Below are 26,916 nucleotides of genomic sequence, written 5' to 3'. Positions count from 1 at the left end.
ATTATTTTGATCGTGTTGTTCGAGCATCAATGTCTACTATCCATTTCAGGTTGCATCTTCTTGGAGTTACTAGTTCAAAGTTTAAAATTCATTATTATAATAAAGTGCTCACATGGCACGTACAAACAGAGATAAAAACAAAAGGTAAAACCACACAAATTGCGAAAATAATTGACCATTACATGTCGGTCAAAGATGGTCCACTGCAACTGCAGCATGCTGCTTATTGAAGGCATTACTCAAACACTGCCAAATACTGAATTAATCTTCTTCTTCAACCTCCTCCTCCTCCTCCTTCTTCTTCTTCTTCTTCTTCTTCTTCTTCTTCTTCTTCTTCTTCTTCGTCATACTCAAACACTACCAAATACTGAGGCCCAGGATGAGCCATTAATTAATCTTATTCTTCTTCTTCTTCTTCATCATCATCATCATACTCAAACACTACCGAATACTGAGGCCCAGGATGAGCCATTAATTAATCTTATTCTTCAACCTTATTCTTCATCTTCGTCATCATCATCATCATCATCATTATTAGTAACCACAGCCTTGGTGTCCGTAGGAATATCGGCACCCATAGAATAATTGTAATCCAACACCGACTTATAATGATTTTTGTTACGAATTTCATAGAAAAGAGGTGATTTCTCATTTAAGTACATCGGGGGCATGTACATTCCTTTAGGAGCATCCCAGTTCCAGAAAGGGATAGTGAAAGTATCATCGCCGATAAGTTTCCCGAGAATTTTCTCCCAAAAGTAAAAGATAGTGACGATGCCATGGAAGGAAGAACCAACTTCCATGAACTTGAAGTAAAGTTTTAGTATTCAACTGATTAAAGGCACCATTGCAGTAAGTACAATGAATGGTAGCTTGTTGATAGTAGTTCCACGGATGATTGGTTGGTAAAGCCTTCATCTTAGCGACAGCTGCTTCAAATTTCGCAATATCGTCGAGATTATATTTGTGGGCTGCTTTCCGAACTCGTAATGGATCATTAGGAGAAGGTGGTGTGAAATCAACCATTTTTGCTGTACCATAATCAGGTGGACAACAGTCCACCTCATGCGGGGTAGTATTTTGATCCGTTGCTTTGTGACACTTTGTTAAGTCAGGAGGCGTTAACGGAGCACCAATAGAAGCGCCAGCGGCACCATACAATCCTCCTAACCCTAAGAGGACATTTCTTCTATCAACGACATGCTGAGTTACATTGCTAGCTTCATTCCTGCTGGTTTGTTTGTTGTGTTCACATGAGATGGTAGCAGTAGGGTTTGATAGACGAACTGATGGGGTGCTAAGTTTGGTCGAAGCACTTCGAAGAGGATTGTTAGAGGTGATTGAAGAGCAAATGGGTGTGGTACACAAGTGAGAAAGGGACATGGTTGTGATCAGTGAATTGATCAAATGAAAGTGAATTTGTGTTTGAAATGGTGTGTTGTAGACAAGGAAGGACTGGTCTTTAAATAGAGGCTATATAGGACCATGGTACTAACTGTCAGTATATTGATTCGAAATGGTACAAGATTGATCGCAGAAATTCAGCATGAGGGAAACGTCCTATCAATACACTACTCGTACATGATTATCATACAAAACATCCTATCAATAAAAAAGAAAAAGAAAAAAACGTACTATACAATACTCGTACACGATTATCATATAAAACATCCTATCAATAAAAAAGAAAAAGAAAAAAAATACTATTCCACGCGTCGTTCAACGGTGTAATTACCGCAGCTGCCCTTACCTACATGGCATGGACAATTCTGATCAAAAAAAGAAAAAAAAATACATGCCATGGACAAAATTACAGAATGCCAACCAACTGGCTCATGTGCATACATATGAGGAATATTTTTTTTTTGTAGCCAAATCATATTTTTTTTCAATATGAAAAACCGACCATTAAGATCCTTTATATATACAATCCATAATTAGTTAAAATGTCATTTGATTACAGTAATAACCTTCTATTTAATTAAAGAAATCAACTACTCCCACGGTCGTATATTATCTGTCCTAATTTCTATTTTGGTATGTCCATTTTTATCTATCCGCTCTGTTTATAGACATATTTTTTTCTTAAACTATCAAATATACCCTTTATTTATAATAATCATAAAATTATTTTTAATATAAACTTAATTCAAAATCTTAAATATTATCTTCATATCTAAGGGAAAAAAAACTTACTCAATATCTTTTTATCAATTATCATTCCTTTATAAAATACAAACACTTATGGATAATTATAAATTTCTTAATAAATTTTTTACTTATTCTTACATAACCTTTTCATCTGTATCAATCTTTTCATCTCTTTTTTTCAAACACCATGGAAGAACATAAGCTACTAAAATTTATGACAAAATCTCAAATTCATGATCGAATATATCTAAAAAGGAAATAATCTACAATTTCAATTTTTTCCCCTCTCAAATAAAAAATTCCAAAGGCTCCAAAGTTTTAGTGTGGGAAACCAAAATCAAATGGAGGAAATTTTTTTTCTTAAATTGTGGATTTCATAATAAAAGCAATATAATTTGCTTTTATTTCTTAAAATAAAATATTTCCTAAAATAATAATACTATCCAATTTAAAAATTTTAACACTAATAAATTTAGTTTTGGTAATAACATAACATTAAATAGGTTAGTCAAGGGCTACTCACGATATTTTATAGGATTTCCTTAGTATTTTGACAAAGTGAAAGTGGACCGTTAATTTATGCCTGAGGGAGTACATTTTATTTGTAATTTCAGAAAACAGTTGTATGTGAAATTTGATTTATCCCAATCCCTTAAAAATCTCCGTAAAAACTTCCTAGAAAGATTCCATATAGTAAATCACGCCCTCTCGAGTCTAGACCGTTATCCTCTGTCATTCAAAAACTAAACAGAATTCCATCGATGAAAAACAGCCATTGTGGCCAGTTTTTCTTTTTTCTTGAAGAGTTATCACCATCAATTGTTACCGAAGTGATTACATTTGTTTTTTTGTCTTTCTTTTATGGAGCTTCTACTACCGTATGTGCACGAAGCTAGTTGTATTCATTTTCTTTATCAAGTTTCTTCCCATAACAAAAACCCAATTATCATTACACATTTCACGATTCTTAATTTGATTTAGAAAATCAAAGTTATTATTTCGGTTGCGTAGTAAACCGCTCTCTTAACAGTTCTACTTGTGAAAAGATGATGATTTTGTACTTTATTGGCCAGCGACATAGAAATGGTATTTTATTCCGAACCAGGAATAATATGGTTTATGCAAGATGAAAGGTTTATAGTAAATCATAGGTATCGAGGGATCATAGATCAAAGAGAAATAAAATGAGACAGATTTAAATATAGTTCGGTCAACTCAACCTACGTCCACAAGCAATCCATAGGGTGAATAATATTGATCTCCAGACTGATTATACTGGGATAATTTGCAATTACAATGACACTCTTTATTTATAGAGTGTATAGAAAATATAATTAAGATACTATCTTATTCTTGATAATATATCTTAATAAATTAGAATATATTCTAATTAACTAAAATACAGGAAATAAACTAGATACTTGCCTTATCTAGAAAACTACCTAAAATACACAAGATATTTTATTCTTGGAAACTTGATTTGATCTCTGTCGATCTTCATTAATGCTTAATCTCCGTCGATCTTCTGATATCCAGATTGAATCTTGAGTTTTGAGTCTTGACCATTTCATTTTGAGCTTGAACACCTCGATATTCATCTCGGTGTATATATTCTAACAGTTTAGACTACGACTTTCTAGCTACAACAATAAAATAGATTAGTTCTTCATTAGATCATTATACCATAATTACATCGCCCAGTGTTTGCATTTTCTTTACTGCTCGAGCATATTCATATTCTTTGTTGCCTTTAATTTTTTCTGATCCTGACATAGTTACAACCCTAAAATACTCGTATCCTTGTTTTCTTTAGTCAATTTACATGGTCCAGTGACTAAGGTGAAATTTCAAACTTTCATCTTAAAAATTAATGATAATTTGATTTTTCACCGGAAAAATACATGATAGTTAGAATTTTCACATGAAATAAAAATGAAATTTTGATTTTCACCTGAAGCATGAAAATTACGATTTTTCCTTGTCATTATCATCGATTAAAATTGGTGAATATTACGATTTTCTCCTATAACAATCAATCGCGACCGGTGATAATTGCATACAAGGTCACTTTCAAGTAACCCTAAAGAGAAAAATTTATAGAAAAATCGCAAGAAGAAAACTCATCAAATATAACATGTAAAAGATCAAATAACAATAAGGGTGAAATCAAATGGTTTCTGAAGTGTGAAGGAAAAATATAGACACCACTTAATACGTAATAAGAGTAATTAAGAATCAAGAAATCCGAGAACCGTGAGAGCTGCTAAGCAGTACTCCACTTATGTTTCTTATTATAGTGTTGGTGTAAAATAGATGACATTGGGAGCTTTGGTTTTACTGATAGAAAAGATTTAATCACTGAAGTAAAATGTGCTGAGATGTTTCAAACATTCATAATCTACTGAGTACTGTGTGTTATTGGTCTACAAGAAACAAACACCAACCATGTCATCGCCCGAAGATATAGCGAACATAACCGTGTTGACCGAATTTAATGTGAAACATAATTTCTCTAAGTCATTAACTTTTTAGCAAATAACGTAGTAAAGGTTATTTTGGCCATTCCCAAAATATTAAAACAGAAAGTCAAACCTAAAGCTAACGAATATTCTATTTTATGCTGTTAAACTTATACTTTTGGGTTTGTAATATAAACTACTATCTTAATGGTGGTTTTCCGAAGAGAGAGCCATCATTTTTGGGTTCTCCAGAAATTTTGACATATTTTAATTCTCTTTCGGATTCTCCATGTCCATCTTGCTTGGGTATATTAATGAAACACTGATAAATTAAACTATTCTCTTCCTACCTATTATATATTATAGGTGGAGTTTAAAAATTTTGTAGTATCGTTAAATAGACGGAGCTCCACTTTCAAAGTTATTTTTTCCACATACACCCATATTAATGATGTATGGGTATCATACAATCTAATTTTACATGTGAGATAGAGATATATAAAATAATATTTATATTGGAACAAGGTAAGGATAAATTTGAAAAGTAGAAAGAAATTAATGAAAACTAAATATTTTTTTATTCTACTACTTCTCCGCCTATATAATAGATATGGTAGGAGTAGTTAGTTAGGCTTCGATAAACACCGATTAACTAGCCAATATAATAAAAGATACACATGCAACTTGTCTACGGCAGTGTAGCTTCACTTTCTGTTGGATATAAAGCCGGACTCTTTGTGTTGAGAAGCACAATTTTTGGTTTTAATGAAGAACCCGGGCTTGATCAAAAGAAAGAAAATAAATAAAAAAAAGAGGGAAGATGGAAAAATAAAATAAAAAAGATTTCTAGCGCTAGAGAAAAGTGGGAAGGACACATTCATGGCTGGCCATTACCGAATCATAGCAGGTAGATGATACCCACTATTGCGACGAACTAGCTTTATCTCCCCATTTTCTCAGGGATATAAGCACTACGGTTACCCTTTGACAGGCCCACTTGAAGCTGGTTTGGGCTGTGTCTTTGTTATTCCTAGCGCATCCAACTTCGGGGGCCCATTACTTCAGTGCTTTGCGTTTGTGCCCCCTAATTATGAAACCTGTTTGGAGACATACTCATTCATTAAACCATATAGGGTGGGTTTATAAGGGGTGTCTAAAGGTACTGCAATTACCTGTATATCCTTAAACAATTTAAATTATTAGAACGCCCTTATTCTCAAAAATCTAAAATCAAAATAAACTTTAAACTTAAATATCTTGGACTCCAATTCAATCAAGAAATTGATCAAGCAAAGCAAACACAAATCGAAGTGAGCGATATTGGAGTGTGAAATCCAAATCTCAATTGCTCTTAAATGTTTTTAAGAATGTATGTGTAACAAACCCATCTTGTTTTTGAATTGATTTTATTTTGTTTGATCGATAGAATATGATTTCAAAGATGAAATTAGGGTTTTTAGAAGATCAGTTCGGCTGATCTTGGAGTATCAATTTTGAGCTGAACCTAGTGTATGATTTAGAGAAAGATTATGTTCGGCTAATGCGACTTTGCTAAATTTTGTTCGAATCAACCGAACCTAAATTTGTAGTTTCAGAGTGAAGTTCGGCTGACAACTTTTTAGCCGAACTTCAGTTTTTTTAAAAATATACCTAGGTTCGGCTGATAACTTCTAATCACTAAAAATTCATTTTTTTTGACAGATTCAACTTATAAAAAGAAATTAAACCTCGTATAGAAATCTACCTCTGATTTGAGTAACCCATTTTGGTCACTTCTAATCACTAAAATCTCAAAATTCAAAACCCAAGTTTTTTTTTTCACTTCTTCTTCTTCTTCCTCTCAAAAATCCCAACTCTCTCACATAAATTTGATTTATCTACTAATTCACCACTAATAATTTTATTTTTAATCAATCCTTAAAATTCCTAGCTAATCAAATCTAATCATATATAATCATTAACACTAATTATGTAAGGGTAGTTATGCCATTATCAAAAAGGGTGGATAAGGGGTGATGTTGTTTTTTATTTAGTGACCCTATTTTGGCATTATTTAGTATGCCTCAAAAAAATTCAGTACGCCTCAAAACAGGTTTCCTAATTATCTGCCCCCGTTTCATTTAATGAGATAGCTAGTGAACTAAGTGACACCTAATAACAACACACTTACATAGTGACACTTCCCTTACACTGTTTCATTATGGCCTGTCCATTCAGTGTTTTTCTGATGTCACTTTATGACTCGTGTCAGTCTCTCATTGTCTAAGGCGGATCAAAACTAGATTGGTTAATCAAGTGTTGTTTAAGGTTACTATATTAAATACTTTACAATTTCTATTTTTGTGCAAGTAAGACAATTATACGAGTATTACACACTCCATTAAGACTTTTCTTGAAGAAATTTCTGCATCTTCTTTTATTCAACTATAGTATCAGAGCAACTGAGCGGAAGTGAGGATCTCTGGCTCTCTCTGTTAACTCAATTTCTCTGATCTCTATTTCTTCTTTTCTTTCACATCCAATTCTTGTTTTGATTCTCCTTTTACCTATTTTGATTCTTCTTATCAATGGCACTTAATCAGTACGAATCATGCAACTCTCAGATTCCGTTAAATAAAACCACCAGCATCATCAATTTCAAACTGAAAGATGATAATTTTATCACATCGAAGAACTTACTTCTGCAATTACTGGAGAGATACAAGGTTCTTGATCTTATAGATGGATCCATTTGTTGTCCTCCAAAGTATCTAAATCAGGCAGATCTAGAAAAAGGTGTTGTTAATCCAAATTATACTGCTTGGATTGATGATGATAATACTTTAATTCTATGGATTCGGTCTACAATTTCAAATATTGTAACTCCCTATGTAGTTGGTGCTCACTCTTCTAGAGATCTTTGGATTCACATTAATTCAAGGTTTGTAAGAACTTAAACTACTCATTTTATTCAATTACATACCAAGTTACAGTCTTTGAAGCTTGGATATGGTGCAATCACTCAATTCTTGGGAGAAATCAAGAAACTGCCAGATCCACTTTCTACTGCTGGATCTGTTGTCTCTGATGATGAATTGGTTTTGATAGTAAATGAAATTGGTAATGATTATAATGCTTTTAGTATTTCAATTCATATACGCAATCTACTAGTGTCTTTTGATGAACTTCACAATCTGTTGCTTAGTGAAGAGATTGTTGTGAATGAACGATCCAAACATATCCTAGCAGAAGTACACAATAAAACTTTTGTTGATTTTCAATCTCAACAATCCTTTCTTGCGCAATATAGATCAGCCTCCACTTATTCAAGCTTTCCTTCTTATTCTTCATCTTACAGGGGTCGTGGTAGAGGTAACACTTTTTATAATTCTTCCCCTAGAAGCAACTTCCAGTTGCCTGCAAGAAATTATACTTACAATCATTTTTTGGATCATTCACCACCACCACCACCATCTCCAACGCCACCAACAAATCATTTCTTACCTAATGCTTCTACTGGCATATATAATCTCACCTGTCAGATTTGTAATAAAGGTGGCCATACTGCTCTAGCTTGTAGGCATAGACTCAACTTTGTCTACCAGAATGTCAATACTCCTCAAAACATGAGTGTTATTCTAGCTACAACTAATATTCTATGTGAAAATCCTTGGTTTGCTGACATTGCGTGCAAAAAACCACATTACTTCTGATGGTTGTGAACTTCAGTTTGCTTCTGGCTATGATGGAGTTAAGGAAATACAAGATGATAATGGTGAAGATATGAAAATCACCAATACTGGTTTTTCTTTCAAATCTACACTTGATCATACTTTTAAGTTATCCAATGTACTTCTAGTACCCAAAGCTTCACAAAACTTTCCATCTGTCTACAAATTTACATATAATAATAACTACTCAATAATATTTGATTCTACTGGTTTTCATGTGAAGGAATTAACAACTGGGAAGATTCTTTTGCAAGGCCCTCATCTCAATGGTCTTTATCCACTACATTTTCTGCATGAATCCTCTCCAAAGTCTCTTACTGGTGTATCACCCACAACTTCAGCTGATATATGGCATAAAAGACACTTAGCAGACATCCCTCTTTTCAAACATTACAGTTTGTTTGTAGATTTTTAAATTTAAATAGTGTAATCAAGACTCTTTTGTTTTGTCATGAGTGTATTATTGGTAGAAGTCACAAAATGACCTTTACTGAGTCTAGTCATTATAGAAAAAATCCTCTAGAGCTTTTACATTTGGATCTTTGGGGTCCTAGTACTATAAAGTCCAATTCAGGATATAGGTACTATGTAAACATCATAGATGACTTCTCTAAATACTGTTGGATATTTCACTTATATGAAAAGTATAATTTCAAGAGGTTTTTTCTTCTTTTCAAAGCTCAAGTTTAAAATATTCTTAATGCTCACATTGGCACAATATGAACTGCTGGGGGGAGAATTTCTTCGTAAAGACTTATCTTCTTTTCTCAATAGTAATGGTATTATTGATGAACTATCTTGTCCACATACACCTGAGCAGAATGGTGTGACATAATCCAAGCACAAACATTTAGTGGATGTTGGGAGAACTCTCTTACTTCAATCAGATTTATCTAGCTGATTCTGGGTTGAAGCTTTTCACACTACAAACTTTACTTTCGATAGACTAATTAAACGATCTATTAGTAATAAAACACCGTATGAGGTTCTTTTTCATCACAAACTAGATTATACATTTCCCAAGGCCTTTGGTTTCTTTTGTTATCCATGGCTAAGGCCCTACCCTTCTTCTAAACTTGATCCTAGAAGTACAACCTTTATTGGCTCCAGTGCTTACATACAACTTCAGGTAGAATTTATATGTCAAGACATGTAATTTTTCAGGAATCTATTTTTCATTTGAAAACTAATTCAGTTTCATCTTCATTATCAACTAACACTTTTGATGGACATACTGATTCTGTTTGTTTTTTACATGTGACTAATATCACTGTTGATACTATTCTTGAATCACAAGTGCCACAGAGTCCTTTGGATATTTCAGTTTCTCTACCAACTCCTAGTTACATCTCCAGTCCCTTCTATTTCAGGTACTTTTGTAACATTGTCTTCTCATAATGCTCACAAGATGAATACTCGTGGAAAAAATGGTGTTTTAAACCAAAGGTGTACTCTACCCAACATGCTCTCTATCTGCTGCAATGACTGTTCATAACCCTCCCACTGCACCAACTTGTTTTACTCAAGCTAAGAAGACTCCATTCAAGGCTCTATGCTAGAAGAATATCTTTTTCTCAAAGATGCAGGTACTTACTCTCTTGTTCCTCCCCATCCTTCTCTAAACTTGGTTGACTGCAAATAGGTATACATGATCAAACAGAATCCAGATGGTACTATTACCATATTTAAATCCTAGTTACCTAAAATCTGTGAGAGGCTAGATATGAGATTCTAGAGTTTCTGAAAGTGAGTTATGGGAGGTTGAGAACGAACAGTCTTCGCCTAAACCACGCACAGTGGTCGTTCAAAGGCTGCTTCAGTCACAGGGAAGAAGGATTAGAGCTGGTCTTAGAGAGGGAAGCAGATGAAGAGAGAGATCAGAGAAAAAGTTATTGCTATGAGTGGTTATGAAAAAGATCATGGTAGTTTGGGAAATAGATGACATATTTATAGATGGATTCTCTAATCTCAAATCGGTGAAGATAAGGATTGTTTTCCGTGTCATGCGGAATAATTCTCCCGTATCTTCAAGAATAGAGATAAACTTGGTTGAGTTTATCTCATTATTCCACCGCCTTTATTCTCTTCTGCGGTGAGAAATAAGCCGGGTATTTATCACACGTGTCGTAGACCTCCAGACCAAAACCCTAATTGATATCCCCCCATTTGTGTGAAGCTGAATCATCCTTTGTGATGACGTATTTGAGAGAAAAATATTCTCTTTATCCGAGTTGGCCAAGATAAAGAGATATTCTCTGATTTGTGAGAATGACTAGGATGAGCCACATGAAAAGGAATGAAATTCCTTAGGAATCGTGTGAAGAGTATGAGAGGAGATCATGCTGATCTCCCTCTCTCCGTGGCCGGTCACACATGTCATGTTAAAACCATATTATTGTTTGTAGGTCCTTTTGTTAAGCATGCAGTGCTCAAAAGAGCCTATCCACGTTTCTGGGTAGCCATGTATAATTCAGGCTCAATTTACTAGCAGTGAGTGTATTTGAGAGGCTGAGAAATAGGCTTTGAGCACTAGGTAAGGCGTGCGCCTCTCAAAAAATCTATCTGTGATTTTTGCAGAGAGATTTTGAATCTCTCAGAGATTTTTTCGGACAGCTCAAAAATCTCTCTGTGATTTTTGCAGAGAGATTTTGAATCTCTCAGATATTTTTGCGGACAGCTCAAAAATCTCTCAGAGATTTTGGCGGACAGCTCAAAAAACTCTCTGAAGATTTTCTTAACGGATCCGTATCTCTTTGTAGCCAGCTGGGACTCGGCCTGGAGAGAAAGAGAAAAAGGGTTTGTACGCCCAATTAACGTCTTGGCTCACTTGTCTTTGACCAGCATATCTTGTAGAGATGTGCTAGGAATCAATTGCGTGTCCATATAATGAGCCAACAAGACTAGTGTATCTCGAAAGGATGTTCTAGGAGTCTGTCGAAAGGCTCAGAGGTAGATAACCAGCATATCCCGCGGGGATGTCCTAGGAGTTATCCGGAAACCTCAGTAAGTCGAGTCAGAGCCTAGAGCAGACATGACCAGTGTATCTCGCGATGATGTACTAGGAATCAGTCTTTGATATCAAATAGGGTGAGTCGTGCTTACAGGAGATATGCAAATCTCCGCTCTGGGTCATAAGTCTATCGGGGACGTATTTACGCATCTACAAAGCCTACATGACCAGAAGAATCTCGTTGAGGACGTATACTAGGAATCATGTCATGATAATCAGCTGCGTCTCGCGAAAACATGCTGGAATTATGGCTGTTATGGTTTATAAGTATGTCGGGGACGTTTTACGCTATACAGAACTTACATGACCAGCATTATCTCGTTGAGGATGTGCGCTAGGAGTCACGGCATCACGACCAGCAGTGTCTCGCGGGGACGCATACTACAAATCGTGGCTAAGGATTCCTTGAGGACCAAGGGCTTAATCTCTCCCGTGAGAGTTGAATTCTGTCTATATGGTTGAAATGACACTTTTTCCCCTTATCCAAATTTTACCATCTATATTAAGTCCCCTACTCAGGGTAGAACCTTGATTGTTATATGATGAGTATATAGATGGTAACAAATCATTCGTACGCAATTACAATTCATTCATCCTTTTAGACGTGCAGAATCCCCGAATTGATGTTTATCCTTCGATCGTTGCGAGTTTGATCTAGAAATCAATTCTGGACCTTGGAATTCCCTGGGACTTTTTGTTGAACATCAAAGAAGTAATAATAAATCCTGTGGTACAAATTACGTCTTGGAAGAATAGAATTCGTCAATTAGGGTTTACTCGTCTAAGACCCTAATTTTCCCTGTTTGTGCATCCTTGAGTTTCTGAACATGTACAGGCGGGTATGTGGGGAAGAAAGAGTTTCTAAACGGTTTCTAGGATGGCCTTGATGTTGGTGAAGATACTTGAGCAAAGTCATCTACCTACCTTTTGAAGTTTCGGAATCCCTATCTCAGGCAATTTTTGAATTCAGGCTTGTACTTCACCTAAACCCTAATTTCTCTTTCATCCGTCTCTAACTGCTTCAGATACTGCTCGAAAAGGCTTGGCAGGCGTGCATATTACTTATGGGTCAGCACTTTGCATGTTGAGAACTCGCTGAATTCCTTGCACCAATCAGACATCCCTTTCTGAGAGAAAATGCATATCTTTGAAACCAAGGGTATTTTCGTCAAAAAATAATATGAGCCTGATTTTTCTTTGGAACGAGACAGATATAGATCCTACCTAAGAATAGTCACATCTTGAAAGAGGAATTGGCGCGTCTCTTATCCTGGTTTTGGAAATCATTAACCTGAATTCCCTGTTTGAGCTAAATTCTCTTTATTTCCTCTGTAATTCTGCTTTTCTGGGTTTTGTTTCAATCCCGTTATTCTTCGAACACTTAGAGAACTCAATATTCACGTGTATGAGGCCTTTAGAATGGGTAGACGAGAGATTGGTCAGTCTCTAGCTGTAATACGGCCGTCTTCTTTGAAAATACTTAAAATTACAATATAAGGGTATTTTGGTCAAAATCCCTTATGAGATCGTTTTTGTTGAAGAGTAATGAGATAAAAGGGATTGAGAGAGTCTTAGAGAACCTTCTAAGAGAATGGGATAGGCTTGGTCTCCTCTCTTTTAGAATAAATCCCTTTTTCAAATTTTTTGAAATTAGGGCTTTTCGACAAAACCCTAATTATGTTCGACTTTCGATCCCTCTGAAAATAATTCCAATAGAATAGATCACGTCCCACTGGACTATGAGAGCATCCTCACGCATGAAAATGTCTTTTCAACGGTTTTGAGAAATATTTAGAAGAAAGAAACCCCACAGTTTCCTTATTTGATTCAAATTCCTCTAATTTCCTCTTTTAGCTGCAACTCCTTTTCCTTTTATTGATGTCTTCCCTTTTGAGCTAGGCTTGAAAATAGAACTCTTTTCAATCTATTTTGGGCGTGACCTAGTTATGGAGGTCGTTATTCCTTTCTTTTACTCGTTCTGTTTGTATCAGGACTCTTCATTTGGGTGTTCATCAGAAGACTTCAGTTTTGAGAGACTTGCACAGAATGGCTGTAAAATCTTCATACCATGGGATTTGAGCTCCCAACCTCAATTTGAAAATATAAAATAATTATATATTAAGAATGACCCAATTCTGAGTTGTTTAGTTTAGTCAACTAGTCACATACTTTTGTCATCAGGAATCCCGTATAGAATTTCAGAAGCGTTTCAGATTGCGCTTACTTCGCTGTTGTGGCCACATCTCCTAGATATCTTGTCCTTTTGAGTCTCCCTTCGGATATGTTGTATAAGAGATATAGATAAACATATTTTCTCATGAAAGTACCCCAAAATTCCTTACGAATTTTCTTCAGTTAGCGTGTTTTCTCATGGAACTGTACATAAATCCTAATTGTAAGAGGATTCTCATATTCCTTGATCCTTTGCATGTTGTGACGCATTGAGTATGCCTCCTGGGGTATTATGACTTCATTAACTTCCCTTATATTAGTATAAGACGTGGATTTGGTCTCCATGAACCCTAATCCCACCTGTGAAACAAATTCAGTCGCCAAACCTATATTTGCTTTTTTTACTTTCATATCTCAATATAGCTTGTTTGATTCCATCTTGTTCTTGTAGAATCATGACGTGGGAAAAACTCAAGATTTACTTGCTAGAAATACTATAGAAATATCTTCTCTTGACAATTCTGCAGCCACCCATCAGTCCCCAGCTTTCAGTAATTCTCGCGTAAAAGAAACCCGAAGAGAAGGAGCACAACAATCGAATATTGTTGAATATTCTTTGTCGTGAAGAAAACGTGTTTCCCTTGATTTTAACTTATGTAGTTTGAAATTTGCAGCCTTACTGATTCTATTTGTTTGTAGAATACTCTCTATGGTGAGAATGAGTTCGCCCTTGGTAGTATGGAGACGAGGCGAGCTTCGAAAATTTTAAAGGACTTTCAGAAAGAGATTCGGAGTGTAGAGACAACTGAACGACATGAGGGTGATTTCCCGGGATCCATGTCTTGACTTCAAATGAGACACTTACCGATGGATTTAATATCATGATAACTCTGAACGGATTTTCTTTTGATGATCTTGTAAACCTGGGAACTCGGTGACAACCTGTGAGAATCTCTGCTTTCAATATGAGGCGGTTGCGAGGGTGGCTCGATTCTGTCAGGGTCCGTAGAGGTGATTTGAGTTCAGGTCCTCTCTTTTCAGAATTTTTCTTCATCTGATAATGTGTATGGTGTATGAAGAGTTGTAACATACTAAGAAGGCGGCCCGATATGCATAATCCAAAGTAAAAAAACTGAACATGAAGCAAGAGATCTTCTCTAGGGAGCCATGTCAGATGATTTTATTCAGGTTTGATATTTTCTCTCTGGACCTTTTCTATATGCATATTGTCAAGGAAGAATACCCTCATGAGTTCTTAATTTTTTTTCAAACCCTAGCTGGCTCTGTTTTTGTGCGAGTGGATGGAAACCCTAAGTAAAATTCGTAGTAGGAGGTCCTTCCTTGCGCGATCTTCACTCCGGGGGTTGTAGAAACTTCGTTTGACGTCCGATTTTGGTGGTTGACCCCAACTATCGAACAGAAAATACATGCCTTTCATCTATTATAGAAAAATAAAGATTTGGAGATTGTTTTAAGGTGATAAGTTTACGTGATGTTGAACTCAGAAATATATGGTTTTTCAGCAGCTATATATTCCATTGTTTTGATCATAACTCTTAGATTGTATTTCGGAACCACATGCCCTTTTATCATGCAGTAGTATAGACATACATTTTTCTTCAGGGGGGGGGGGGGGATCATCAAATTCTCCAATAAGTTTACCATATCGTCGAGTTAGATGGATGAAGTGTGAGCCATATCTGAATCAAGTAGAAACTATAGACTTTTCTTTAACTCGATTGCGATCCCTAATTTGTCTCATGCGTGGATCCAGAGCAGAGGGAGGAAACGCATATTTTCTTTGGTACACGTATCCATTTGTGAAATCCTTTAGAAGGGGTTTGAAAAATCACACCTTGCTTGATTATGGCAGAAAACCTAAATTAGGTGTGATGGGTGAGTTCTTCTCATCTTCATCTTGTGAAAGTATTATGGCCTCTTTATTATGGGATTGATTTCCAGTACCTATAGGATACTATCTTGTAAGTATTAATACAGTCACACGGGTTGAAGCACGTTGTCATAGGAGAAGGCTATTGTGCCCGATGATCGGTCTAGAGATCTGATTCTTCCTCATACAACTTTAGTGACAAGTATATGACTTGGGAAATTCCAAATTCTACCAATTTGTTTACGTGTTCTGGAATCTTCATGTCGATGACGTAAGAGTTTGTCACATAGGATTTGGATGTTTGCACAGTCTCATGTAAATCATACAGATGTATGATGCACGGTTCTTCGTTAGTTCCCAGTTTGATACAAAACCAGGGATTCTCATTGACTCGGGAGCTTGAAAAATGAATTAAGACCCATGTAACGTAAGATATTGAGTCTTCAAGGTGGGAACGCGATACTATGTGGGTTGGAGACGTCTGTGGAGAGTCGCGTAGAGTGTCTGACCCTTCCTGGACAAGATGAAGTTGTTGTTCCGCCTCTACTAGGTGTCTTGACAGGGATCCATGTGAACTTGTTTAGCCAAATCATCTATCGAAATCTAACTTTCTTTTGGGAGATGGTAAACAAAAATTAATAGAAGTAGACACGTCATAAGACCAGTACAACAGTGAACGTATTATATGACTAGTAATGCAAGAGACGTGCTTTAAGGACAATAGAGATCTGGTTTGCGTTAAGGTTGCTGATGATACAGTTCTTCGAAAGTCCCAACAGTACATCCCAACTTGAGTAAGTCTTATTTTTTGTTTGAGGAGCCATAAGTGGTTATCGTGTCTTGTTCTTCGGTCGCCAGGTCCAACTCTGACACATGGGCTATCTTATCGAGATGGTCATTATTAAGAGAAGAGGCTTTGACTGAGGTAACTAGTAGGCGTCTGGATGAGTAACGTGTGTCTTGGAGCAATGGTCTCGGATCCTTCCATTGTTTACTTCAGTGATAGTAGTTGGTTGCGGTTGTATGACGAGTAATAAAGTTCTATCTGAATTGTTGGTTTCACGAGTGTCACTTCATATTTATTTTCCCTTGATAGGTTCGGGTGAAAAGATATTTTCCTTCTCCATCTTGGGTGAATTGAGGTCCCATCGGAAAATGATACTGGGTAATCGTTGGTGTAGCCGAGATGGAGGCTCATCGACACTTAGTCGTACAACCGCTAGGACTCCTTTTCTTTCTGACATGTTGGATGTTGAAGTAGCATATCGACTAGCAGCTTTACGTCTTTGGATAAGGATGAGATTCGGATGAGCCTCGTATTGGGATCTAGTTTCGCTTCATACTTTGTCGCGTTCTTGTCATGATTCTCTGAAGCAGGAAGGGCGTCAAGAAGTATCTTTGTTAGCAGTTTATGACCCTATGTGGACATGCAACTCTTTTTTCTAGGTCACGATTTTTTTTATCCTTTCCAAGTTTTCGCTAAGTTTATCCTGTAGACAACGAAAAGACAAATTCGACGGTAAAAGAACTAGGTCAATCGGATACAGAATGGAAGAGTTATAAGTAAAATAGTAAAATGAAGTAAAATTCCCGAGTCCCCTGTGATCAGGTTGAGGGCGCTTGACCTAAACGAGTTTTGGTACAAATACTCGTCAAAATCTCCAAGTTTAGAGCGTCATCTGGTCCTTGAGGCCCTTGAGAGTGATAAGGTCGGCTGGATGGTTGTTTGTTAGCTCTGTCGCGTTCGTAATGAACTTTATCTTCTATGGTGAGGTCGATTGAAGGAAAGATCCCGTCAGTACTATTCTCAGCAGCAGTTTAGTACTCCTTCATTAGGAAACGCGTACTCGATATAGATGTGTTGGATCTATCCCTACTGGAAATTCTAAAGGCGTTTTCAGATAAGTCTGGATATCGATTTGAGATTTTGTAAATTCTGTTGAGTCTCCAGGAGTTCTCCTTGGTCCGTATCCAAGGATTTCAAGGTAGATTTTTATGAAAATAGGTTACTAGGACGTTTTTTTATACAAAAAGAGGTCCATGTGATTCGGGACGCACTAACTTATTCACTAAGGTAAAACAATTCTTCTAAGAGATAAAACTACTGACAGGGATAACTCTCTCAGCTAAATATAGGTTTACAAAGACTGAATCAATGAAACATTTTTTTATGTTTGGATTGGTGGAATCGGCTTCCTTCCTAATAATGACCATGATTGAGATCTGTAATTGAGTGAACAACCTCACACCGTGCTCGCCAAAATGTAGTTACCTAAAATCGGTGAGAGCTTAGATATGGGATTCTAGGGTTTCTGAAAGTGAGTTACGGGAGGTTGAGCACGAACAATTTTCGCCTAAACCATGCACAATGGCCGTTCAAAGGATGCTTCAGTCACAGGGAAGAAGGATTAGATATGGTATAAGGGAGGGAAGCAGATGAAGAGAGAGATTATAGAAAAAGTTATTGCTTTGAGAGGTTATGAAAAAGATCATCGTAGCTTGGAAAATAAATGACCTATTTATAAATGGATTTTGTAATCTCAAGTCGCTGAAGATAAAGATTGTTTTCCGTCTCGTGCGGAATAATTCTCCCGTCTCTTCAGGAATAAGGATAAACTTGGTTGAGTTTATCCCATTATTCCACCGCCTTTATTCTATTCTGCGGTGAGAAATAAGCCGGGTATTTCTCACACGTGCTGTAGACCGCCAGATAAAAACCCTAATTGATATCCCCCATTTGTATGAAGCTGAATCAGCCTTTGTGATGACGTATTTGAGAGAGAAGTATTCTCTTTAGCCGAGTTGGCCAAGATCGAGAGATATTATGTGATTTGTGAGAATGACTAGGATGAGTCACGTGAAAAGGAATGAAATTCCTTAGGAATCGTGTGAAGAGTGTGAGAGCAGATGACGCTGATCTCCCTGTCTCCGTGTCCGGTCACACATGTCATGTGAAAACCATATTATTGTTTGTAGGTCCCTTTTTTAAGCATGCAGTGCTCAAGAGAGCGTATCCACGTTTCTGGGTAGCCATGTATAATTCAGGCTCAATTTACTAGCCGTGAGTGTATTTGAGAGGCTGAGAAATAGGCGTTGAGTGCTAGGTAAGGCGTGCGCCTCTCAAAAAATCTCTTTCTGGTTTTTACAGAGAGTTTTTGAATCTCTCAGATATTTTTGCGGATAGACAGCTCAAAAATCTCTCTGTGATTTTTGCGGAGAGATTTTTGCAGACATCTCAAAAATCTCTCTGTGATTTTTGCAGAGAGATTTTGAATCTCTCAGAGATTTTTGCGGACAACTAAAAATCTCTCTGAAGAATTTCTTAACGGATCCGTATCTCAGCTGGGACTCGGCTTGGAGAGAAAGAGAAAAAGGCTTTGTACGCCCAATTAACATCTTGGCTCACTTGTCTTTGACCAGCGTATCTTGTAGAGTTGTGATAGGAATCAATTGCGTGTCCATATAATGAGCCAACAAGACCAGTGTATCTCGAAAGGATGTTCTAGGAGTCTGTCGAAAGGCTCATAGGTAGAATAATCAGCATATCCCGCGGGTATGTCCTATGAGTTATCTGGAAACCTCAGTAAGTCGAGTCAGAGCCTAGAGCAGACATGAACAGTGTATCTCGCGATTATGTACTAGGAATCAGTCTTTGATCTCAAATAGGATGAGTCGTGCTTACGGGAGATATGCAAATCTCCGCTCTGGGTCATAAGTCCATTGTGGACGTATTTACGCATCTACAGAGCCTACATGACCAGCAACATCTCGTTGAGGACGTATACTAGGAATCATGGTATCACAATCAGCCGTGTCTCGTGAAACCATGCTGAAATTGTGGCTGTTCTGGTTCATTAGTCTGCCGGGGACGTTTTACGCTCTACAGAACCTACGTGACCAGCAGTATCTCGTTGAGGATGTGCTCTAGGAGTAACGCTATCACGACCAGCAGTGTCTCGCGGGGACGTATACTAGAAATCGTGGCTAAGGATGCCTTGAGAACCAAGGGCTTAATCTCTCCCGTGAGAGTTGAATTCTGTCTATATGGTTGAAATGACACTTTTTCCCCTTATCCAAAATTTTGCCATCTACACTAGTTTACAAAGGATTTCATCAAAAAGAAGGACTTGATTATACATATACCTTTAGTCATGTGGTATAACCAACAACAATCAAACATGTTTTGGTTCTTGCAGTGCATTTTGACTGGTTTATTTCTCAGGTTGGTATTAGTAATGTTCTGCATGGAGATCTAATTGAAGATGTTTATATGACTTAGCCTTCTGGCTTGGTTGATGCCTCCAACCCTGACTATGTTTCTAAACTTCACAAATCTTTATATGGTTTGAAACAGGCACCAAGGGCCTGGTATCAAAAAATTATGGATGTATTTCTCTCTTTTGGTTTTAAAACCTCTACAGTTGTACTTGTCTTTTTGTTCAGAGGGTTGGTTCAAGGGTGACTAATATCGTTGTCTATGTTGACGACATATTTATTAATGGGAATTTAAAAGCATACCGTTCATCTTTAATCTCCTCTCTTGGTGAACACTTTCTTGTCAAAGACCTTGGTTCTATTCATTATTTTTTAGGTCTTGAGGTAAAGAGAAACTCAAATGGCTTATTTTTATCTCAGGAAAAATATGCTCTTGATTTGTTAGACAAGTTTGACATGACCGGTGCCAAAACTTTTGCCTCTCAAATTCCTTTATGTTGCAAACTCATGGTTACTTCAGGTACCTTACTGTCTGATGCCACTTGTTATAGATCTCTAGTAGGAGTTTTACAATATTTGACATGGACTAGACCAGAAATAAGTTATGTTATCAATCAAGTCTGTCGGCATATGCAAGAACTAACCACGAAATATTTCATTCCTACTAAGAGGATTTTAAGATATGTAAACGACACTCTTGATTATGATGTTATCTTTTCAAAGGGTCTGGTTATGTGAATAGATTTAGTGATGCAGATTACGCTGGTGATCCAGATACAAGAAGGAGTACTGGTGGATTTTGCATATTATTTTGCTCAAGTCCAATTTATTGGTCAAGCAAGAAGCAAACTACAGTTTCCAGATCATCTACTGAGACTGAATATAGGAGTCTGGCTCATTCTGCAACTAAACTGTAGCGACACGAATATTTTCGTTGGGTTTTGAGCCTTAGGCCAACCCATATGAACGTTTGTTTAGCTAGCTAGTCGTCCCTTAGCACCAATTAGTGAGCATGAGTAGTGTATGCTAGGAAGACACTAGAAATTTTGAGCATGTAAGGCACGTGGTTGACATGAGCAGCAGGGGCATAATTGCCTTTTTAATCCAACCCTCTTTAAAGTGAAGGACAATCTTTTTTTTTATTTTTTCTTTCGTCGAACCATAGTTTTATTCCCTCACTCCTCTGTTAAAATTTCATACTCAAAACAATCTCTAGAAATTAAAGGAATATTTTTAGGCTCTCAAATTCAAATTGGAGTTCAACCCGCTCTCTGTTTCTGGCTAAATTTGTCTTCTTCAAAGGTAGGGGTTGTTTTCATTTTATTTATTTTTGTCTTCAATTCTTTTGCAATTAATGTATACTGTAATATATATCTGCTGATTTGAATGTTCTGAACTTGCATAACTATTTCGTTTTAATAATTTCACCAGTTTTCTTAACCGGGAGTTTGATAGATTTTGCTCATCCACCTCCTTAAAAGCACCCATGTTCTCGTGTTTAAATATCAATTGCATGTCCTTTGAAATGGCAGATATGGTTTTCGGAAGATTAAAGACGTTTTGGCGACATGCATTCAAGTTCTGCTTTTCTTTCACTCTAAATTAAGTCATGTGTTGATTTTTTTTCTTACAAGCCTATTACTTGTTTGATAACCATGAGATTAAGATGTTTAGTCCCCAAAACTCCTTCACATTTTCACTGCTTTTGCGGATCTTGTACAACTATAAACTTGGTTTAAATTCCCTTCATTTCTATGTATTATCCCTTGCTTTTAATCTGCGTATCATTTTGGAAGTTACAAATGATTTTGTTGAAAAATAAGGATTTATGCAGCCATTTTATCCGCTGATTCTTCGTTTTTTTCTTATAAAATAGACCCATTTTTTTTACTGTCTTGTTCTCTCTATTTTACTCATATTTGTTTGGTTCTATGTATCTTCACTGTATTAGTTTTGTCTCTTCTCGGCAATTAGGACTTACTTCATTGTTTTACAAGATTTATGTTTTTAACCCCAATTTAAAGGGTGATGCTTTATATATGAAATTCTTTCCGTCTTCTGTTATGTTTCAAATGACCTTTGTCTTGCTGTTAAGTGGTTGTGCATTTGGCAAGACCCCATGAGATGAACTTTTGTGTACACAGCAACTTCAAAGCCTTACAATTTTATCTTGTAATATCGTATTTGCTGTGAAGTTTATGGTGAATGTCTCCTTTATGAACTGATTTGATTTGGAAACTAGAGGGCTCTACTTTAGGAACGTCGGGCCTAAGTGGCACCCCACCACCTCGGTGGCAACCCGGAAGATCGTTGCGGCAACGATGGCTGGTAACCAGAACTATCCTGACAGTGTCACTGGCCATGAAAATAGTAGAGTATCTTTAATTGCGGCTATGGATATTCTTATGATCTATATTTGTTTAAGATTTACATTTCTGAATTTTTAATTAGCTGTTGCTCTTGTCTATTTATTCACTGGCATTATATTTTGTTGTTATACCCTCTACTGGGCATTCGTTCACTCCCTTTGTTTTGTTTTCCCCCCCTCAGAGTACGAAGAGAAGTTGCAGCACTAAGCCGGGCAGAGCTTACGGAAAGCTGTTAGCGCTAGAAAGTTAGTATTTTGTAAGCTTGATATTCTATATCACAGGGGTATCTGGGTAGTTAGTTTGCTTGCTTTAGTCCCATGTCATTTTGTTGTATTGTACTGTGTATATGTTGGGATCTTGTACAGAGCCTTTATGTTGTTTATAAATGATGAATCTGGTAGTGCCTTGGGCGTATATGATTAGTTTGATCTCTTTGTTGTCTGAAACGTATTAAACCCATATTTTATGTATATAACTATCTTATGGATTTCCACTAATGAATTTCCAAGTCATGGCTTTTCTTTCGTATATAGTTAGTTACACTTCTAACTACTGTGAACTTAGCATGGATGTTGAATTTCTCTTGTAAAAATGTACTAGGTATCCACTATATTCTTTACTTTAAATAGTGCTTCTTAATCTGTTTTTGTCTGTGAGATTGGAATGTCTAATTCATTAATTTTGGTATCTAAGAAATTGCATGTGAAGTTTCCTTTTCTTTTTTTGCTAATCTTTTAACTACTTTTTTTATTTAAATTTGGAATTTCATTTTGAGCCTCAATTTATATCAAGTCTACATTTTAGTTTAAATTTGCCTTTGAATTCCAAAATCAAGTTCAGGAGATTACCGGCATTTGGATTTGAGTTTACAAACATTTAGTTTGCTGTCGCATTTGATTTTTCTTTGCATGTGGTTGATGTACCTTACTGTATGAGTTGTTGTCTAATGAAAAGGTGTTCCACATAAATAATTTGATTTCTGAATTTGGGTGCATAATTTTTCTGGTTTCAATTTCATTTTTGAGTGGCGTGACTGGGGTTTGGGAGGTGAATTTTCTAGTCCGCTACATTAACTATTTTGGGTTTGTCAGTTACTCAAGGATTTACATATATTCATTCGTATGGCTCCTACCTCGTACTGTAACAATATGAGTGATATCTCATACTCTTCCAATCCTGTCTTTCACAGTCGCATGAATCACATGGTTAACTATCATTTTGTACAAGAACTGGTTCAGGTATCTTATATCTGCACTTTTGATCATCTTGCAAATATTTTCACTAAAGGTTTGTCTTCACCAAGATTTGGCTATCTTAGAGACAAGTTGCATGTGCTCTCTCTAGCTCACTCCAACTTGAGAGGTTCTAATAACAACACACTTAAAAGAGTGACACTTCCCTTACACTGTTTCATTACAACATGTCCACTCTGCGTTTTCCTGCTGTCACTTCCTAACTCGTGTCGGTCTCTCATTGGCTAAGGAAGATCATTACCATATTGGTTAATCATGTGTTTTTTTATGATTACTGTATTAAATACTCTGCACTTTCTCTTTTTGTGCAAGTAAGAAAATTACTTGAGTAATTGCATACCCCATTAAAACTGTTCTTGAAGAACTTGCATTTCTGTATTTTCTTTTATTCAACTAACACCTTGTCTCAAGAGGACCAGAATGTGTAACTAGTTTAGTGTTGCATCACAAATCCTTTCAAAGTTGTCGCACGTCATTTTCATTACCATAGTTGTTTTGATTTGTGGTGAAGCCACGTCCTCAACTCTTAACAGGGTAAACATTATTCATAAAGTGACGGAAAATTTCAATCCATGGTAATTAATATGAATTTTATCAACCATTAAGAGGAAAACAAATACGGTCATTGAACCTTGGGGGTTTCAGGTTTCAATCCGGATTCAAATGAATCTCACATATTATTACCAACTCCTTGAAATCCTTCCTTTTTGCCACCAAAATAAATTTCTTTTACATCTGTCGTCTCATCCTTCAGTCTTTTAATGAGTTTTCATTAAAATCCATGAAAAGACTTCTACCGGAATTTGAATTAACTTTCGGTTTTCTTTCAAATTGATTAAAACGGTATCAACATCAGAAACGGTATCATAGAAAATATTATTTCTAAAGAGTGAGAAATAAGATTTTTATGAAATTCAGTTTTTTTTTTTTTTTTTTGAAAGTTAACAAACAAAAACCAAGAAAAAAACAAAAACTAAGAAGAAGAATCCTCACTAAACAAGTGAGTAATACAAGAAGGAGGAGAGGTTAACCACTGATTAGACAGTTGGTTCCGAACAGCATAAGCTGCTAAGGAGTGAGCCATGAAATTGGCTTCCTTTTTGATAAAGTTAAAATCAACAGACGTAAAGTTCCCTAGCTTGTCTTTGATTTTTCCAATAGTATTCTTAATACTCCAAGGAACTGGGAAATTATTGTACCTGAGAGAATTGATCACAGTGAATGAATCACCTTCAATGATAATGTGCCTTATAGCCTTGCTGATGGAAAGCTCAATTCCCACCAAAGCACCATGAGCTTCAGCTTCTACAGGGGTGCTGAATGCGAATACTTGTGTCTGACACCCATTAAACTCACAATTGTAGTTCCTTGCCACTGCCACGCAGGCGAACCCTCTAATTCCAGCAGCACCATCAAAATTTATTTTCATTTTTGACTGAGTGGGAGGAGACCAAACAGTCTTGGCAGAGTCTAGTAAGTCTTGTTCAGAAGGCAGAGTGGTAACGTCTTGAATGTTGGTATCAGGGTGGAACCAATAATAAGCCTCTTGAAGCATTTTCTGAATATGCACAGTGCCTTCGTTGAAGACTATGTTATTTCTGGTCTTCCATATACTCCAGAACAGACAAATCCCCATTTTTAACTTTGAGTAGTTTCCACCTTCTAATAACCAACTCTTGATATAGTGGTGAACTGAAAGATTTAGGCTTGCATCAATTCTGAGAGTCAGGTGAGAAGCAAAAAGAACAGCTTGAGATACAGGGAAGTATAGGAACAAGTGTTCCAAAGTTTCAACAGCACCATTACACATCCTTCACTCTGTATTAATATCTTTGCAGTATGTCATCATCCTGCTACCAACTGCAATACCATTATTAAGAATTCTCCAAGCAAATATTTGAAGATTGGGTGCCAAAATTTTTACCTTCCAGAATTTCTTCCAAGATATATGTTCAGTATTACCATAATGAGAAGAAGAAGGAGCTCTATCATTTAAAGTTTTGATGAAGGATTTTGCTGTAAAGACCCCATTAGGATGGTGAAGCCAAAGTAATTTATCCTCAGTCCCTTCTTCACTGATGTTAGGTAAGTGGATATCCAATATAGTCTCGACTTCATGCGACTGGAAGCATAGCTGGAGTTTGTTTATATCCCACCTTGGAGGGTTCTGTAGGATAAGTTCACTAACTAAAACAGGCTGCTCTGTTGAAAGCAAATTGGGGATAGGCCTCCTGTTATGAAGTTTCGGAATACAAGGGTCATTCTTGAAATGTATCTTCTCTCCATTACCAACTTCCCAGCAACACCCTTCCTTCATCTCACTTCTGCAACCTAACATAGCAGACCATGTAGAGGAACATTTTTGGGGTTTCGTCATTTCCCAGAAGTTGTCTTTTTGGAGATATTTAGCCCTCATAAGCTGACACCATAGACAATCATCATTTTCTAGGAATTTCCAGACAAGTTTAGCAATCATGGCTCTATTTAAGTGTTGCAGAGTTCTAATTCCTAACCCACCTACATCTTTTGATTTTTCAAATTGTTTCTAGTTGATAAAGTGGGTTTTCCTTACCTCTCTAGCATGGCCCCACCAGAAGTTTCTCATAGTTCTGGTAAGTCTTTACAGCACCTTCTTAGGTATCAGGAATGTCGCCATATAGTACGGAGGTATGAGCCCAAGGACATGCTTGATCATGATGGTTCTGCCTGCATAGGTTAAGTGAATTCGCTTCCAACCTGCCAGCTTAGTGTCGAATTTATCATTAAGAAAATCATGGGAATCAATTTTGTAGGATGACTTTAGAAGCTGATGGCCAAGATATTTGTCGTTAATCTGCATCTGTTTAACCCCTAGCCTGTTAGCAATGTCAGTTCTTCTGTTGGGTCTGACTCCTTTGCTGAAGTGAATTGACGACTTCTGCATGTTTGCACATTGACCTGACCAGGCAGCATATATATCAAGAATACTTTGTAGCGTGTCGATGGTCAGTTCATCAAGGTTCTCAAATAGAATGAGATCATCAGCGAACATTAAATGGGACACTGAAGGAGCATTTCTACAAATCTTGTACCCGTTGTAAAGAGCATTATTCTCCATAGTTCGCATGAGCCACGACAGACCTTGAGCGCAAAGAATGTATAGGTACGGAGATAGAGGGCAGCCCTGACGAAGACCTCTTTCACTGGTGAAATAACCCTCAGCTTGGCCATTAATAATAAGCGAAAAAGAGGCGGTCGAAACACAGTTCATAAAGAGATCATGGGTCTTGCCAATAATACCAAAAACTCTCAAGCAGTGGCTTAAAAATCTCCAACTCACTTTATCATAAGCTTTACTGATGTCAATTTTAAGTGCAAAAGCACCTATTATAGAAGAAGAATTTGACATTGTATGAAATATCTCTTTTGCAGCTACAATATTGTCAATAATCATTCTTTCAGGTATGAAGGATGACTGTGCATTATCTACTAGATTATTTAGATGAATTCTCAGTCTTTGTGCAATAGTCTTAGTAATAACCTTGTAGATGACATTACTAAGGGAAATGGGCCTAAAATCAGCAGGCAGAGAGGTTTTTTTTTTACCTTTGGGATCAAGCAAATATTAGTATGATTAAGTCCTCGAGGAAGTGACGCAGAAGCAAAGAAAGTTTTGATAGTTTGAGCAACTTCTTCTCCAATATGGT

General features: G+C 36.7%; 2 protein-coding genes across 2 annotated transcripts; both read right to left on the bottom strand.

Annotated features, from left to right (window-relative positions):
- Nucleotides 1-494: 494 nt before the first annotated feature.
- LOC113280824 (polyphenol oxidase A1, chloroplastic-like) lies at nt 495-1,383 on the bottom strand. Its single transcript, XM_026529403.1, has 2 exons — nt 798-1,383; nt 495-679 (listed from the first exon to the last, which is right to left on the bottom strand). The coding sequence occupies exons 1-2, from the start codon at nt 1,381-1,383 to the stop codon at nt 495-497; spliced, it is 771 nt and encodes a 256-aa protein (XP_026385188.1).
- A 22,820-nt stretch (nt 1,384-24,203) lies between these two features.
- LOC113280823 lies at nt 24,204-25,040 on the bottom strand. Its single transcript, XM_026529402.1, has one exon. It carries the CDS (start codon nt 25,038-25,040, stop codon nt 24,204-24,206), a length of 837 nt encoding a protein of 278 aa, XP_026385187.1.
- Between the last annotated feature and the right edge of the window lie 1,876 nt (nt 25,041-26,916).

This window comes from Papaver somniferum, chromosome 5 (genome assembly GCF_003573695.1).
Source record: "Papaver somniferum cultivar HN1 chromosome 5, ASM357369v1, whole genome shotgun sequence".
Classification (NCBI taxonomy): domain Eukaryota; kingdom Viridiplantae; phylum Streptophyta; class Magnoliopsida; order Ranunculales; family Papaveraceae; genus Papaver; species Papaver somniferum.
This window is presented reverse-complemented; position numbering and strand designations above follow the sequence as displayed.

Excerpts from the sequence above, each read along its gene's own strand:
- LOC113280824 (XM_026529403.1), bottom strand. The coding sequence starts at position 1,383 with ATGTCCCTTTCTCACTTGTGTACCACACCCATTTGCTCTTCAATCACC. Across the intron at positions 680-797 it reads TTTACTTCAAGTTCATGGAA|GAATGTACATGCCCCCGATG; the intron begins GTTGGTTCTTCC and ends ATGCTCCTAAAG.
- LOC113280823 (XM_026529402.1), bottom strand. The coding sequence starts at position 25,040 with ATGTGTAATGGTGCTGTTGAAACTTTGGAACACTTGTTCCTATACTTC.